This window comes from Anoplopoma fimbria, chromosome 4 (assembly GCF_027596085.1).
Source record: "Anoplopoma fimbria isolate UVic2021 breed Golden Eagle Sablefish chromosome 4, Afim_UVic_2022, whole genome shotgun sequence".
Classification (NCBI taxonomy): Eukaryota; Metazoa; Chordata; class Actinopteri; order Perciformes; family Anoplopomatidae; genus Anoplopoma; species Anoplopoma fimbria.
Genome location: NC_072452.1, coordinates 12474173 through 12491890, shown reverse-complemented (window position 1 = coordinate 12491890; position 17718 = coordinate 12474173). Strand labels below are relative to the sequence as shown.

The 17718-nt window shown below is 41.9% G+C and overlaps 2 protein-coding genes across 2 annotated transcripts in view; both read left to right on the top strand.

The window, feature by feature from the left end:
• The first annotated feature begins 965 nt into the window (after positions 1-965).
• On the top strand, positions 966-8364 carry dele1 (DAP3 binding cell death enhancer 1). Its single transcript, XM_054597698.1, has 12 exons — positions 966-1144; positions 2465-2597; positions 3034-3136; positions 4017-4161; positions 4340-4567; positions 4695-4777; positions 4876-4969; positions 5130-5272; positions 5400-5558; positions 6691-6783; positions 7214-7373; positions 7534-8364. The coding sequence occupies exons 1-12, from the start codon at positions 1114-1116 to the stop codon at positions 7764-7766; spliced, it is 1605 nt and encodes a 534-aa protein (XP_054453673.1). The 5' UTR covers positions 966-1113; the 3' UTR covers positions 7767-8364.
• A 3679-nt stretch (positions 8365-12043) lies between these two features.
• LOC129090333 (amyloid beta precursor protein binding family B member 2) overlaps positions 12044-17718 on the top strand; it is a 32392-nt gene continuing 26717 nt past the window's right edge. Inside the window, exons 1-6 of the mRNA XM_054597952.1 lie at positions 12044-12790; positions 12854-13364; positions 14071-14279; positions 15134-15277; positions 15885-15970; positions 16086-16146. Coding sequence (XP_054453927.1) covers positions 12044-12790; positions 12854-13364; positions 14071-14279; positions 15134-15277; positions 15885-15970; positions 16086-16146 — 1758 coding nt within the window. The remainder of the gene's footprint in view (positions 12791-12853; positions 13365-14070; positions 14280-15133; positions 15278-15884; positions 15971-16085; positions 16147-17718) is intronic.

Here is a 17718-nt window from a genome sequence, read left to right as displayed (position 1 = left end):
CCATGCAGCACACAGATCTGGAAAAATATACTGAGGTCATGAGTCCAAGTCCCCCCAAAAACAAAGTCTTTAAATGTTTTAATTGTTTGCCATTTATCATCTATATATAATTCAACTTTTTATAATAGCGGGTCACAATTTGTACCTTTTCAGACATGTATCGTGTTCGATAAATGTGATGTGAAGTTTGATTATACCCCTAAGTCATAGACTTTTTTTTTATTGGAAGATATTTCAGCATTTTACCGTAGAAAAAAGTGCAGGTGTGTGTAATCAAATTAATTATGGCTTAATACTTCAGGCTCCTGGTATAGTGCATGCTGGCTCACTGTCACAGCTTTACTGAGACACACAGACTGTAACTAAGCCTCCGTTAATGTCATTAGTAACACCTGTGCTACTCATCAAAATATGTGTGCCTGTGCACCACAGCTAGAATTAAACATTCAAAAAGACAGATGAATACCTTATTAAGAGCACTCTAACCATGTATCACCCAATTGTCATCTTCTTTGCAGGGACAAATGTAATATCTGTTATTAGAAAAAAAGCACATGTTCAAATCATTTGCCACACTAAACTTAACAAACATTCTTGTGGGAGAACTTTATTTATTTAATTTGGTTGGCCTAAAAGTAGTCAAAATTAAAAAATATCTAGTCTAAAATACCTAAATCAGCCAATGTTAGACCCACTGTGTGCTGAATGGATGAAATGAAGGGATTACTCATTTATTATGGAATTATTCAGACACATTAACCAACATTTAACCAAATGCAGAACTGGTTATAAACTTAACCCGCAGTGCTCACACACTGGTCTGCTGTGAACCAGTCGTCCCCATCACACACCGCATAGTGGCGCTATGACGCAGTGGAGCGCATTTTCTGAGTTGCGTCACCTGAGGCCCTTCCGGGTCGTCGTTCTTGTTTCCGGGAGGTCTTGTGACAGCTTCATTCACACAAGCTGCAGCAGTGGACCGGCTGCCTGCTCGGTCCATGGGTCCAGACGACCCTCCGAGGAAACTAAACATGCCTTTTCGGTTAAAGTTGCTTTAAAAAAAATAAGAAATAAAAAAAGGCTGCTTTAAAAAAAAAAAAAAAAAGACTAACCATGTGGAGAGTTCAAGGTTTCGTTGGAAGAGGTGAGAAAAATAGTTTTGACACTTGTTGTTGTTGTTAACGTCACATGTCATGTTGTTTCTTTAAATAGCCTACAGCTGTTATTAAGAAATGAACGTCGGTCATTGTGATTCCCGTATAGTGTTACGTTAGAGTCGTTTTACGCTTTAAGTGTAGCTGACCCCCCGGGTTATTTTGGTTTATTATGGTTTATTATGCCGCATGGACGCATACTGTGTGTTATCTGTCATGGTCTCTTAACTTCAAAGGCTATTTTCACCTCAATACTCCTTCCAATGTAAGATAAAATAAGATAATCCTTTATTAGTCCCGCAGCGGGGACATTTACAGGATTACAGCAGCATAGGTATAGTGCAAACAAGGTAGATGGTAGAAAAAAAAAAAACAAGTATTTTAAATAAATAAGTAAGTATGAAAAAATAAAATAAAATATGAATATATGTGTTTTATTACCTTTTAGTTGGCATGCCATGGATTGACTTACTTATACGTTATTACTGAATTGCATAACTTGCATTTGTGGTTAACTGAACTCTGTGTTTGTGTGCACTGCACAGATTTTGGGAAACCTACACATAGTTATAATTGCATTGTAAAACCACACCTCTATCAATACAATACCCTGACAAACTATTTAAATGATATGGTTTTTTTCACGCAAGACGGTGTGCTAAAGTAAACCAATCAGATCACTTCTTTTCTTCTTTCTCAATTAGATAATATTTCAGGACTTTGATGCTGTAGAAGTGACTCTGCACATGTTCTGCTACCACTTCATTTAAACGTCCCGTAATTACCCAGACATTCCTAGAAATGAACAGATTACTAGTTGTAAATGTGTCCGAAGTTTCATGAAAAGGACTTTTTTTAATTTGGTGCCAATTTTGGGCAAAGGTGAGACAGTGCTCGATTCTAGTTAATAAATTATTTTTGTCAGTGAACGGTAGGTCAGCTACACATGCAAAACTGTGAAATGTTGATCTGTGAAAAAACCTTACAGATCAACATAAATACAGAATTAAGTTCCACTGATACTCAGATAATGAATAAATGGTTCTCTCTTCAAAATTCCTCTGGAAATCATATATACTTCCAAAGTAAGAAAACTGTAAATACTGACACAGTCCCTCTTTATATGCTTAATATCATATAACACGTTCTTTCTAGGAAATTTCCTGGGAATTTTTTAAAGAAATTACTGAGCATGTTTTTTTATTTGACATAGTTTTGAGGAGGGTGAACCATGTATCTCTCACTAAAAATTTGAACACTGGACATCAATGTCTAATTTCTGCTGTTTTTGTATTTCCATCACTTCTCAGTTCTGCACCGATACCATGGCAGCAACCCCCTGCGACTGCCCCAGAACCAGGGCCAGTCTCAGGGACTGGGGGATGTTGAGATCATTAACAACTCTGTTGTGCTCTCCACCTCTCGACACTCTTCCGACGGCAGGTACTTTCTACACCTCCATCCTTTCCTGTGTCCAGTTCTGAGGGGAAAAAACTAGAAAGTTAGAGAAGAAAAGCACTGAGCCTCTAACTTTGATTTCATGACTGCTTTGCCCTCAAACCATTGTTCATTTTATCAGCTGATGAAAAGAAAACCTTTGAATTAAGGTCAGACCTCAAAGACCCTCATCCCATTCTTTTCTTGTTCCTTTACCCCTCCTTTGAACCCGTTCTCCCCTCGTAGCACTCTCCCTGCCTCCCTTTCAGCTGGTTGCATCATTCAGTAGCATCTCCAGTAAGCATGAACAGAGTTAGTCGAGGGCACAGAAACAAAGCTGTTTGCCTCAAGCAGAATATCTATGTGATGCCTTAATACAATATACTGGAATTAGAAAGCAACATCCAATTGTCATTTCATGTTTGTGCTGTTGTTCTGTCAGCTCTCAAAAAGAGGAGGATGGAGAGAAGAGGAAGAAACAGAGGACCTTTCATCTTGGCTTTGCTGAGCTTCCACATTACACAGCCCTGGAAGCTGTGGGATGGGTACGTCCTCTGTTGTTACATTTTCAGATGTAAAAGACGTAACATATTTCTCACTATGCCAAGTAAAACGTTTTGTCATCAGCTCATCGCAATTCGTCTTCAATTTGTTGTACGAAAGATATCAGGAGGCTGCTGCATGATGGCAAAACAGCTGTTAGTACTAAATATATTCAGAGCTTACCATGATCACAATTACCAACATCAACCTTCATGAGAAAGAGAACAGCCACTGAAGCAAACGTTCAAAACACCAATCTAACTCCAAAACTGTACTCTTTGACTGCACACAGAGCTGTGCCACCTCTCTCTTCTCCCCACTTATTTAATTCTCCAAGCGCTGTGCATTTAACTGTGTATTAACTAAATACTCAAAAGAATCACAGTATTTGTTAGTAGAGGTTCAAGTTACCAAGTGAAAATAAATGCAACCATTAAACAAATATGAATCAGGCATTTGGGCGCATTTGGCCTTTTGCTCACAACGTGATACGGTTCACAGTTGTTCACATACACTGCTAACCTTCACATATTCTCTCTCTTTGCAACTAGCTGATTCTTTTCTTTAGCGCCACTCAGTGGTCTCACTTGATTACTACTACTGTATTAAGTTTACAGCAGGGTGGCCAACAGTGTGTCATGGAGTCCCAACAGTCTGCAGGTTTTCATCCGAACCAATATCACTATAGTTGCATTTAAATGTGCTTTCTGATTTCCTTCATCACCTGATTTCTCTGCATAGACTGTTCTTTTTGTTTGTGGAGTTTTCCATTGAGTGAAAGCTGGCAGAGTGTTGACTCTTCATGGAACATGGTTGACCATTCCTGGAATACAGTATGTTGTCACCAGGAGTAGCAGTGAATGAATGAGTGTTTCTCCACAGGGTGCTGCAGCAGTTCTGTTCATGCAGATCTGCAGGAGGATCCACTCCCAGTTCTCCTCGAGCTCTGAGTCGAGTCCGATCCCTGGAGCCCTGATGGCCCCCTCCGCCCTGCACAAGTGTGGCTACCGCATTCTGCTGGAGATCTGTGAGTCGCATTATTTTAGAGAAGCAAAAGGCCCACTGATGATTCACCTTTGCATATAAACTGATGAAAACCAAGATGGATTTAAATAAAGAGCATTTAACAATCTTAACCCCAAACCCTTTTAATCTTGTGATCAGAATCCTGACTTTGTTTTGTTCCACCTGTCTGTGTTCTCTAGTGTCTAGACGAGATGTCCTTCCCAGAGGAAGGAGTGTGTTGTGTCTGCAGGAGGTGCAAAAGAGACAGAACCAAGATCAGGAGCAGAGCAGCAGCAGCAGCAGCAGCATCAGCAGCAGTTCAGGTGATCCGAGTCTTCACAGCAGCAGTGAGCAGGTCCATCTGACTGCTGACTGCTCCATCTCTGACCAGCAGAGGGCACTCCTGAACCAGGATTCTCCTATACACGGTTTGTTCTGTGCTCTGTGGTAGTTATAGTCGAAAGCTTGTTTAAAAATAGCATATATCTCAAAAAGTTGTTAACCTGGTATTTGTAGGAGCAGGATAATAAATAATTTTTCTTGCTTGACTCGTAGAGGAATCACTTTTGTCAGCATCCTGTCCTCTGCATAATGATGCCAACCGAGACAACACAGAGACAAAAGATGCCAATGACAAGGTGGATGTCTACATCATTGAATTTTATTTTAATAAAAGATGCCTATTTTTCTTTTATCCTTGCAAAGGACTGACTTATCATCTGATCTCTGTTTTCAGGACATGCTGTCTGATGAGGAGAAGCTGACAGGAGCAGCACTGAATCTCAGACATGTGGGAGATTCCAGCATTCCTGTTATCTTCAACATCATTGGTAGTGATATTTTGACACAGTAAAACACAAAATCTTTTTCACACATTCATTTATACTGGGATATTCTCCCTTTTTAGTCTTCAAGTTCTTCGCATATTAGGAAATGTTTGTTTTCCTATTTGGTCTATAGCTGATATCTTCATCTCTCTGTTTATGGCAGGTTTAGAAAGTACCAAGAGTGAACACTACGAGCAGGCTTTTACATGTTTCTTAGCTGCAGCTCAGCAAGGTTACAGCAAGGCCCAGTTCAACACGGGTGTGTGCTATGAGAAAGGCAGAGGAGTCTTCAAAGACAAAGACAAGGTGAGACTCAAGACAGCGCAGAATGTTTATTCATTCTAAAAATCATCATCATCATCATACTTACTTAACTCCTATGTGGGGTTTTTTTCTCCGTTTTAAGATAATTCTTGTGTGTTTTCTTGTCCAGGCTCTGTATTACTACGGGATGGCAGCAGCTGGTGGTCACAGACAGGCTCAGTACCGCTATGCAAAGCTGCTTCTGACCAGCAGAGGGCACCAGAGTTTAGAGGAGCTGAACACGGCCATCGACTTCCTAGAACAGGCTGCTGCAGCTGGACTGAGCAAGGTATGAAATCATGACAAAATCGGATTAACTCTTCCTAATTCTTTCATACAATATCTTTGCAACTGTTTGACAATACTTACAATTATAATTTTCCACATTACTTTTATAATGTAATGAGATATCATACTGTACTTCAACTTTAAGTGGTTTAAGAAATGTATTTAGAAATATTCTTTCGACCTGATTGGTCAACAGACCCAAGGCTTCAGGAATTGCTAGTGGACGGCTAACAAAAATAATAACTGTTTTCCACAAGGAAATTTGTTAAATATTCATCGAACACATTCAGGGTTGCATTTATCGTCATGGATTTAATTTACAAAGTCTCAGAATATACACTGCAGTTCAAGGCTGTAATACAAAGCTTGAGAACTCTCGTCACAAAGTCACCATGTTAGCTTCTCGGCTAAAAGTAAGTGAATCTCATACAGGGTCTCAGTTATATTAAAAAATAAACATGGTAAAGTGGCATGGGACATTGAAAAACTTGCTGATCCTGCTTTATGATCTGTTATATTTTTTTTAATGTCCCATCATTTCAAGTAACTTTATCAAGCAAAAATATCATTGATGAGCTTATGAACACAAACATTAATTTACATATGACTGTCGGCAGACTGTTGAGGCGGCTGTAGATGGTGCTAGAATCCTGGTGGTCCTGGTGTTCAAATACAGCCCTCATTTACTTTAATTCATCAGGACTTTTCTCCGTTTTTTGATTCTTTGTTCACCGTTGAGTCATGCTAGTAAAACAAGGATTTATACAAGAAGTTAAGGCAATACAGGGCAAGTAATTGATATATTGATTGATGTTTATTTTATGGGTGAAGTATTCCTTTAACATGTTAAAAAACGAGCCAGTGGAAAGTGCACCAGTTTTAAGTTAATTAATTGTTATTTATAGTTTTAGTTTTAGAAAATAAAACCTGAAAGAGGTGTCTTACTTAGTTGACAGCATATGTATGTTAAAATGTCAACAAATTGTGAAGACTTAAATTATACATGGACAGTGTGTTAATAAACATCGTCTTATTGTTATTTACCATACTGTGTTACTGTGGATGTGGGTATCACTTTAAGCCAGTGTATCCTAACAGAAGTGAACCATCTCTCTGTTTCTCCCCCCCCTCAGGCTCAGGTGTGCCTGGCCTCGGTCTACACTCAGGAGCCAGTGAGAGACGGGAGCAGGTCTGTCCAGTACCTGCAGATGGCAGCAGAGAGCGGAGTGAGTGGCCTTCTAGATGCTTCTAAATTTTTATCCATGGCTTTATAACTGAGATTTCACCTCCCACTGTACATGTATTCTGTATTTGTCAACAGGGTATCCCCACCGTCTCCTGCATTTTCAAACCTTCCTTTTTACACTTGATCCTGAAGTAATGTTAAAGAAAATAGTGTTAATTAGTGTTCCTTCTAATCCCTTTAGAGCTACAGCAGTGCAGAATGTCCCATTGTTGAGTCACAGAGAGCTGCTTTGCTCTTATCAATGGAGACATATTTCCTCCTCTCCCCATGTCTTTTTAAATTCCTGGTATCAGTTTTAGAATGTGAAATATTAAGTTGCCTGCCTGTCTCTGCACAAATGCCACCACCTAGTCAAGTTCTTGAAGATTAAACAGCCAAATTCACGTGTTTATTTTCGATCCTGTGCGCAGGACGACACCGCCCTGCTGTTTTTGGGTCAATGCTTTGAAAGCGGCTTTGGGGTGCAGCAGAATCCGAGGACAGCAGCTGAATACTACAAACGAGCAGCTCAAGCAGGAAACAAGCAGGCTAAGAGCTTACTGACGCCTCTGAATGATACACTCAATAAGGGTAGGCACACATGGAACATTTCACAATTTGAGTTATTATATTTTGTGTATTTGTTAATGATGGCACTGCGTGTGATAAGCTTTTAATGAGCCAAGACAGCTGTGATAATATCTGTGAGGATTAGCAATTGATTTCTCTTATCTGTCCCCCTCTGCCCCAGTGTTGCGCTGCATCCGTTCGGCTCCATGTTTCCCTGCAGCCGACCAGTGGCTCCAGCAGCCGCTCTCCTCTCTAGCCAGTCGTGTCCCTCCCTCCTCCAGCCGCCCTGTCACCCTTCCCCTCCTGCCTCACTCCTGGAGCACGGGGAGCCTGTGTGTCCCCCGGCACTGTCCTCCACACCTTTTCACCTCCATCCTCAAAGCACAGAGGGAGGAGCCTGCCAGTGGACTGTAGGGATCGGATAGTTCTCATGAGCCAGCACGAGTCAAACTGAGGAAAGTTTTTCATAGCGTGAATGTATTTTAATCAAAGGAGAAAGGTCAAGGTGTGTAAGGTGTGTAAATATTTGCGAAGTCTGAATTAGAGTGAATCGATTTTTATACTTCAAGCATGTGTGTGTAGACATTTTGTTGGAGATGTTTTATGGCTGAAAGAGTTGTTGGATAAAAGGTTTTACAATATTATGTTGAACGAAATATGCAAGCTTTTTTTATTATTTGTTTTTGTGATATTAAGTTCCCCTGTGAGTAAGAAATGTGATCTATGTGCCTTTTGGGGACGTTGAGACCCTTATGTGGGTGTAAATCACGTTTAAAAAAAAAGGCTCATTATAATTGTGTCTGCTCTATGGCCGAAACTAACAAAGTGCTTTAAATCGTAGTCGTATATAATAGTCATATCTTAATGTTCAGTAATACTGTTACTGTATCTTTGTAAAAGAACACAAAGAGAAAAGCTTTATGATAGTCCAAACTGTTAACTATGAACTGATGCACTGTGAGGAGGATATTGTACTGAGAAAGACATATGCTTAGTAAAACTATTAAAAAAAGAATCCTAAAAAGCTGTTGTGGTTGCCTTGTTACTGAGTCATTTCAGTTCAAATTAACTGATGTGCAAAACAGTTTTTCAAGGAGTATTTCAGTATTTTTTAGCAATAACATAACTAAGCAGTATAGGCTACTATAATGTGTATGGCAGTACATTCACTAGATCCAATGAGTAAATCCTCATACAATATTTATCTAAAGAGAACTAAGCCTGCGGTGTGTCAGGCGCGGATGTGATCATCGGTGTGTCTCTATAAACCCCCCACCATTCATATGGATCCAGTCCACCGAATGACGTAAGACTCCGATGATGTGTGATTTCATTACCTGAGTTGCAAAGTAACGCCGGTAGATTTATTATGGCTGCGTCTCCTCTGCGCGCCGAGCGTCCTGCGTCCGCGCCGGTGATTGGTCGGCTCTCCTGAGCTCCACAGCGCCGCGCCGCTCCGGGATCCTCTGGCGCAGAGAGAAAGCGCAGCTTGGCCGCCAGCGAACAACACCGAGCCGGGCTGGGAGGGCAGATGATGTGATCCGATGCGGGCGGCCGGCTGCAGCTATACGGGCGGAGTGGCACTTAAAAAGCGGCCATCGACCTCGGACCTGCTCACTACTGCGTGTGTGTGTGTGTGTGTGTGCGCGTCGTCGTGGGAGCAGGAGGCGCAGAAGCCCGGAGGCTGACAGAAGCGGTGAGTGGATGTAAATAGATGCTCTCGATGAGATGCGCTCCCCTCCCAGTGCGGCGGTGGTGGTGGTGGTGGTGATCGGGCTGGTGAGATAGAGAGAGAGAGAGAGAGAGGCTGGATGCTGAAGATTTACTGCGTCTGTTCACGTATGGACAGCAATAATGGCAACTCCACCTATGCGTCCTCGGCGTTATATGGTGGATTTAAAGATGACCTAACGCTGTTTCTGAAACAGCCGTGAGAGAGAGAGTTTTTTTTTATTAAGAAGGCAGCGAGAAAAGAAGGGCTAGAATAGTCCACCCATGACATCATCGACTTTTTCCAAGTTCAATTTGTCCCCAGCTTGTGCTTTCATCTGTTGCATTTCATTTCTCAAGCAGTGGGTGCAGTTCAGAGTTGAGCAAAGAGGCCTCCCAGTACAGGGAGTAACTTGATAAAGGATGGTTTCCTCTCAGGCTATGATCTCTGTCAGTATCTAGATATTACCTGATGATAAATATATGAAGCATTTATTATTGAGAAGTGATAAGAAGTTGATCTTTCTTGGTCGGGTGACCTTCAGGTGTGAAAACACCACTGTCTGTAAATCTGTAGACAGGACGAACAGAGGGCTAGATAAGGAACATGTTTGGACACTTTGCTCCAAAAACAGAGAGATGACATTGTATTTTGTCAGTCAGGAAGTTGTGTTATTATTGTTGTGCAAGACTTCTAGGACATCTGCTTGTTTAGCTGTCTTGTATTACTGTACATTTTACTTCATGTAAGCAGAGCACACTCGAGGAAGAGCAGCAGCAGAATGAAAAGATTAGTTTATTGTTACATCATTGTTTTTATCAGTAGGCTGTACAGATTGCTGCTGTCCCATGACCAGCTGCTAAAATCTTGTTCATCTCATGAATGACCTCTGTTGTGAGAGAGCACAACAGATTTATTGAGAACAACAGTTTAATTACCTCTGTGTGTTGACTGTGCCCCACTGTCCTGCAAACTGCTGTGTCATTCTCCTCGCTTTCTCCCTCTCTAATAACCGTCCTCTCTCCTCCCCACTCCCCTCACATCCTCTCTTTGCTCCACTTTGTTTAACTAATGGAGGTCTGGATCATTGTCTGGGGGTAAAGAAAGAAAAGAGTGGCCCAGTTTGTCTGCAACTCATGTATAATAGTAACAAAAATTAGAATAAAAGGGACAGAATAAAACAGCAAAAATGCTGTTTGCTTATTATTCCTTGTCTGTTTTTGGAGTTTGTGTCAGGATGTGTAATTTGTCTTCTGAGTCAAGCAACATATTTGCTGTGATTTTCAGCTTCAGTGGCTCAATTTGTAGCTTTTTTGTAGAAAGCTTGAATCTCCAGCTTTTGTGGCTTTTAGCTTGGTATGAATGTGTTTTTTTCATCTTTATTTGAAAGGTTCTCATAAGGCCAGAAATGAAAGACATTCATTTGAGCCTGGAGGCAATGTAGTCCATTTCTTAGGGTGGTAACATACTAATTATAGCTACAAGATATTTGAGAAAAGCATTGCTGATTGAGAATAGCTGGTATTCTGATGATACTGAGCGGCAGAGTGCAGGTAGTTTGTACCTGTTGGCTCTGTGTTTGTGTCTGCTCACAGGCCTGGAGTGGGAGTGCAGATTCAGCACAAACAGGTTGTTTTGGTTGTCTTGTTCAGTGACAGAGGGACAACACGAAAACCACCCAGGGAGAGGCGAGCAGATAGGGGCCCCGCATGAACAAAGTGCACTGTCCAGGGATTCTGCTCTCGCCAAAATCCTGCCTCTGTCTTTTCCCAAGATCTTGTCGTGCTTTAATAAAACGCTGCGTTTGTATTTTCCATGTTTCTGAGAAAAGGCGATGGTGATGACTGCAGCACTGTTTTAGGTGTGTGTGTGTACATAATCGGGCGACAGGATGTTTACACATTATGCTGGCTGCCTGGTCATGTTCTTCTACCTGTGTCTGTGTCTCTCCCACAGAGTTGCAACCAAATCAGATCATTCAAAAACAGAAGTGACAGTGAAGAAAACCCCTACATGTGGCGTGTCTTAAAAATCACAATGACTCTCTGCTCCTGTCTTTGTTGCTATCAGTCTGTCTGTGTTCAGCATCACATGGCTGATCCACCCAGAGATCAAAGAGACACGGTTAGCTAGTTAGCAGGAGCTGCCACTTCTCCGCTCCGGCTTTCAATGTCAGTCTTAGATGAATACATCGAGGGTCTGACTCACTCCCAATATCATGCAAATGCGATCCAGCTTCATGTCTTTGATGCAGTGTTTTTATGTCACTTCACCAGTGACACCTTATGTGTAAAGGGGCATAAGGCTGGAAAATAATCACCACCTTAGTGAATCAAAAAAAGCCTCTCAGACTGGCTGAGCTGCAGCCGGAGAGCAAAGAGCAGGATGTTTTTATCTGCTTTGTGTTCCGTTGTAACATCAGAGAAATGCAAATGACTGAACGTCTCAACTTGATGATGTCACCACCCTGTGATGATATCATAATCACACCTTGAAAACACCCAGAGAGTACTTGTGCCAGAAATAATTTTTTGAAACTATTGTTTTATATTATTTGTAGCACAGCAGTTTAGTGCAAGACATAAGCCGAGAGGCCAGAGAAACAAAGCTTTTAAAAATATAATAACCAGACGACCAACCATCTTCCAGCCATAGAGATGAGAAGGCATAAAAGGAGCTTGCAACCACAGGAAGGAGTGTTATTGTACTACCACTGACTTAGGGAAAATGGAAAATGAGGAACACTTCCTTCTCTATCTTTCTATATTCAAAATCTAATGGGAAAATAAAGTTAAATCCAGGTTAAAGGACCCTTATCATAAATGTAATGTTCAATCTCTAGTATCAACGTAGGCATCGCCCTCATAAACCCAGTATCAGTTGTGTTATGTTGTTCAGCACATCAGGTTCTACACTGTAACATGACATCTGACACCGTGTCTCTTCTCTCATCAGCTCTGTCACGGCAGTGTTTTCAGCCATGATGTCAGTACAAACTCCTCCTCTCTCCCGCTCTGGCTCCTCCCCCTCCGGTGTGGGTCTGGCCAATCGAAGCTGTCCCTCCTCCACCCCTCCAACCTCCCTCAGCCTCCGCTCGTCATACAACCAGTTGCTTGGGCGAGATGTCTTCAAGGAGTCCATGGAAACCGGAAGTTCGGCCACCTTGCCTAAGAGCCGTCAGAGGTACGCAATGACCAGTGTGCGGAGTGCCATGGGGATAAGTGACAACTTGGCTTTGTCCTCTAAAAACCAACCTGGAACCAGAGGGAGGGGTCTCCCCACCAAGTCCTCCTCCAGCTCTGCCCTCTACTCCTCCTCGTCCTCCTCTTCGCTGTTTAATACAACCAACCCCAAACTGGCCAAGAATGGGGCCAACATGCAGAGACGAGCTGAGAGTCAACAGTTGGAGCTGAGTCGGGCCAATACAGAGGGCAAAATTCACAATGATCTCCTCAACAATCCCAGTTCTGACTGGCTAGAATTTGGGAAAGACAACTCACAGCTGCCCCCGTTCCGTAGAAGGACCAAGAGCTTCTTGGAGTATCACGGGAAGGGCTGGGATTTGGACCTCAGTTTGGGAAACAAAGAGGACAAGGAGGAGAAGAAGCAACAGCCATCCCCAGAGAAAGAGCAGGTCAGCCCTGCCAAGGAGAGGGAGAGCCTAAAAGAGGAGAAGCCCAGCAGCAAGCTGACCTGCCAGGAAGAGAAGGAAGAAGTTGAGCCAGTGGTGGAGGAGGAGGAGGAGGAGGAGGAGAGGAGAGGAGAGGAGGAGGAGGAAGAAGAGGAGGAGGAGGAGGAAGAGGAGGAAGATGACCCCACACCTACACCAAGGCAGCCCCTGCTACCAGTGGTGGTGGAAGCCCCTCTTTCCCCCACGTCCTCCTCGTCCGCCGACAGCCCAGAGTGGGTCCCAGACAACCAAAGCAACCTCCAGAACCATGCTCCAGCCCAGTTCAGAGAGGAGCTCTGTGCTCAGGTCCAGGCTAGTCCACGCAGTCCTGCAAAACCCCCTCGGAGCTCCCAGCCCCGGGTTATCAAGGTCGAGCTTCACCCCAACAATGAGAACCAGTTCCTGCAACAGTACCCGCCTTCTTCCCCTAAACAAGCCCGGGTTGCAGAGAGGAACACCCCTACCAGGAACCGGGCACCACCTGCCTTGCCAGATCCTGAACCTGAGAATGGGCTCCCTAAAGTGGGCTTAAGAATGGATCTGACTCCTGAAACTCCATCAGAAGATGAAGACTCCAGCTGGACCACCCTGTCCCAGGAGACACCGTCTCCTCAGACTCCAAAAGAGACAGGTTTGATATTTGTGTGTTTGTCTCTTCATCTGTTTTATTCTTTTCTTTTTTTTCTATTTGCATATCTATGTCAGCCTTTAATCATGCCTCTATTGCACTGTCCTTTCATCCCCACTCATTCTCTCTCCCTCCTTCCAACTCCTACAGACTGTCTGATCTGGAAATTTACCAAACGCTCTGCTTAAGCAAGCAAGTCACCCCGGCAATACTGCTGGGACCTTTAAGGCCCCTTGAGCCACCTCATGGCGCAGAGAGTAATTACGATGGAAAGAAGGATAGGGTACTGCAGATAGCATGGTGTCGAAAAGGAAGGAAAAAAAGTAGAGCTGTATTTAGTAAGAAAGTATTGCCAAGGATGCATGACTAAGCAATAGTTTGAGAATATGAGAATATGGAGAGAAATATAAGAAGGTAGACAGGAGAAAGAAAACCAGCAAAGAGAGGAAAGGAGAGATGTTATTGCCCACTGGGTCCGACTACAGGGGATGAGCCCCGGAGTTGCTATGACAACAGAAACTAGAGTAGGGACAGGCTGACCATCACTGAAATTTACCCTGTCCACCCCTGTGTGTGTGTACAGCCTTTTGTGATATGTCGTGATCATGTGTTTTTACAGAGCCCTCCTGTGTGCAAGCATGCATATGTTAATGTTTTTTGTGATGTACTCATACGCAATATGTGTTTGTGTATCACTGTCATCGATCAGCAGATGTATGGAGCGAGGGCGACCTGCCCCCAGGCTGGCGGGAGATCTCAGATTCATCAGAGATCTATTTCTGGCACATCCCCACTGGCACCACACAGTACCACCGACCTGTTGCCTCCGGCGAACAACACACCTCTCCGGACAACGAGCCAGACACCGAGCACGACCCACAACAGGAAACGCAGGATCCTCTCAAGCCTCCAAACGAGGTGAGAGGACCCACAGACGTAACACGCCTCGGACACACCAGGCCAAACATTTTCTAATCTAACTTTTAGTGTGCAAAGCTACACATCCATGTTAAAAAAAAAATTGTTGTGTCAGAATTCTCAAACCCCAGAGAGATTACACAATATTTTGTTATGCTGAATATCTTAATAATAGTAGTACTACACGTTTAAAGGTTAAATGATCAGCAAACAACCTGAAAACCATTTAAACAGAATGCTTTAGGATACCTGCACATCCCCATACAGCATTCTGTTTATTCAAATGTTGAAGACATAATTTGTTGGGTAACTATGACACGTCTCCTCCACTGATATTTTAACATTGGGACTGAAACTGAGCAACAGAAACATTTATTTATAAAGTCAAGCATTAAAATCCTTTTATATTTGTTATTTCAAAGGCCCCTCTAGAGACGAGCATTGGACAAAAAGCTGTGATACACTGCATTGGATAAATGTTTTGCAATTCTCTTTGTACATGTATGTCCCTGCCAAATAAACATGAAATGAAATGAATTCAATATGAATGTTGAAAATAGAACAAGTGGACTGTGAGTTAAGATTGTTTTGTGAAAACATTTAAAACATCTGTTTTTAAAGGATATATTAAAAAATAAAAAGAATGACATGATAGTAACAAATATAACCACAGGTTTAACTGTTTTCTTTGTAGCTGTGTCCATTATATTAAAGCTTTATTTATATATATATATATATATATATATATTACTGGCAAGTATACAATCTAAGTCCAGTAAATTGGAACACTGTTGGTGACCATCCTCTGTCTGTCTCTGTGTTTCTCTCATTGCTTCTCTCTCTGTCTCACACAGCGCCCCAGCAGTCTGATATCTGACAGCTCGGTGGAGCCGGTCCCCTCACCCTCTGGCTCCTCCCCCTCCTCCACCTCCTCCACCCTCTTAGATGATGTCACCTTGTCTGGACCAATTCTCAACCCCACCACCTGCACAGCCAGCGTGAGTCACAGAGTTACATTTATCGGGGCATTCACTTGTTGAAATCGTGTCTCTCTCTGTTAAAGATTACATTTATTTTGTGATATTTATTGATAGTTGTATTGTTTAATTTTGAAAGTGTGCTTTTAAATTCAAAGGAAAACACTTGATTCTATCTTTTCACCCAAAAGCTGTTTTGAGTCGTCCAACTAGAAACATAGAGAGTCATACTGTTACATAGGGCAACATACTGTAATTCTTCAACAGTACATAGCTTGTCTAGCTTCTTTTTCTTTAACCTTTAATTTATTTCAGTTACACTTTGCAAATCTGTCCCTAGTATGTATCTTTCCCTGAAGGCTTGATGGCTATCTCTGCTTTCACCTCTTCATTTATTAGATTGAAATGAGCACACAGTAATCTCAGTCCAGGCTGGTCTGAGGTGCATATTCAACAAAGATGAATATCTCTCATATTAAGTTAAAATGAGTATTAACATCTTCAGTTATTACAAAGCAAATCAGATCAAATAAGTTGGTAAAATCAATATTAGAATATGCCTGTATTGTATCTTCTTCATTCCCTCACCAGTGTCTACCACTGATGTTAGCCTCTCTCTTTGGTTCAGGAGCTGAAGGACTATCCAGTCTATCCAGATCCCAGTCTAAAGGCGTTTGAAGGGGCGACCCTCCGCTATGCGTCACTTAAAATCAAGTAACACACATTGGCATACTCCACAGTTAAGCCTAATGTATCATTTCTAGATTTGTGTATTTTCGTTTACTATTTTAGTTAATATAGTTTGGCTATTTGTTATATTTCCCTGCAGCGCCCCAGCCCAGCTTGAGACAGTGGACCTTAACAACACCTTCTCCAATCCAGAGGCAATGGTAAGATCAAAACAACAACATCTTACAACAACAGACTGAACATCTTTGTTTGAAATATCATTGTGGCCAAGACCAATCATCTGCTGGGATTTTTGTTGGACAAAATTATAAAGATCCATTTCTCATGTCTGCTCTGTGTCACAGTCCTGTAGAAGGCGGTCACCCTTTTATATTGTTTCATGATGATTTCATGACCAGTTGGGACTAAATTACAATTACAAGCAAATGCCCCAAATTGTCTAAAAGTAAGGGTTCAAATATAAAACTTTTCCTGCAATCAAATACTATTAGTACTTGGTAAAACAGTATTCCACATATAAATGACTGTTTGGTACCTCTGAAATTTGAAGAACACATATTCCTCTTTATGAGGTCGGTCAGACTTTATTTTGAACCAAATATCAGCCTTTCAGCAACATATATATATGTTGAAGAAGGGAAGTATCCAGACTGTCTGATGTAATGAACCTGCTCACTGGCATCCTGTCCTCTCTCTGTTTGTTGCAGTGCCTCTCAGTGGTTACTTTGCGAACTGAACTTTTGGTGAATGTGTTTGCAGCCAAACTAATTCTCGGCTAGAAGAAAAGCATATAGAAACATCTTTGATTGTCATTTTTTTTTTACCATTATTGCAAAGAATATATTTAGTTAATATATGTTGGACACTCACTTTTTGGCAATAAGAAGGCATAACATAAAAAAGTGATATTGTATTTTAGACCCCAAAACCAAATGAACCAAATTAAAAAATTAAATCACAAAGGACAGAAAATGAGATTATTAATTATCAAATTCTAGTAAAATAAAAGCTTGAGACATTCAGATAGCTCAGTGGAACCCAGAAACACAGGGGGAGCAGTGAGGGAATTCAGTTTATGATCTCAGTATGTGTGAAAGTTTAATGAGCAAGAAAACAAAAGTGAAGGCGGTGGAAGAGAGAGAGAGTATGCGTGTGGGTGTGTGCGTGTGCGTGCTGAAGTGCATGTTTACTTGACACTTTTAGAGCGTTGGAGAAATGTATTTTTCCTCAGCATAGAAATGCTCCTTGTTGTGGTAGAGAGACAGAAAGAGAAACAAATAAAGGAAGAGAAGAGGGGGAATGGTATTAGCTGCTGGCCTGAGGAAGTCTCTACACTTACTGTACACACACACACACACACACACACACACACACACACACACACACAACACACACACACACACACACACACACACACACACACAAACACACAGAGTCTTTTATATTTTATGTGTTGTCTTCCCCATCAAACTTCTCTCAGTTATTGCTCTGATGGCTGTTTTGGGTTGATAGAGTAGCTGTCTCTGCATTCTGTACTCTACCTCTTTAAGCAAAATTAAACTTCAAGAGCAACTATGTTTGAGTTACTGCGCCTGTGTGTTGGTATGTTAGTTTGTTGGTCCTGATACTTAAGGTTCAATGTTATTTCAACTCGCTCATATTTTTGCACATCTGGCCATTATGTGTTTCAGTTATGGTGTCGATCTACTCGCCAAGTTAATTACGAAGATCTTGGACAGTGTTTGCTGTAAAGAAATCAGACAGGGCAAAAA

What these genes read in the sequence shown, in the direction of transcription:
- dele1 (XM_054597698.1), top strand. Translation starts at nt 1,114, where the DNA reads ATGTGGAGAGTTCAAGGTTTCGTTGGAAGAG. An exon ending in CCCTGGAAGCTGTGGGATGG is followed by an intron (nt 3,137 to 4,016) that starts GTACGTCCTCTG and finishes GTTTCTCCACAG; the next exon opens with GGTGCTGCAGCAGTTCTGTT. An exon ending in CTGCAGCTGGACTGAGCAAG is followed by an intron (nt 5,559 to 6,690) that starts GTATGAAATCAT and finishes CCCCCCCCTCAG; the next exon opens with GCTCAGGTGTGCCTGGCCTC.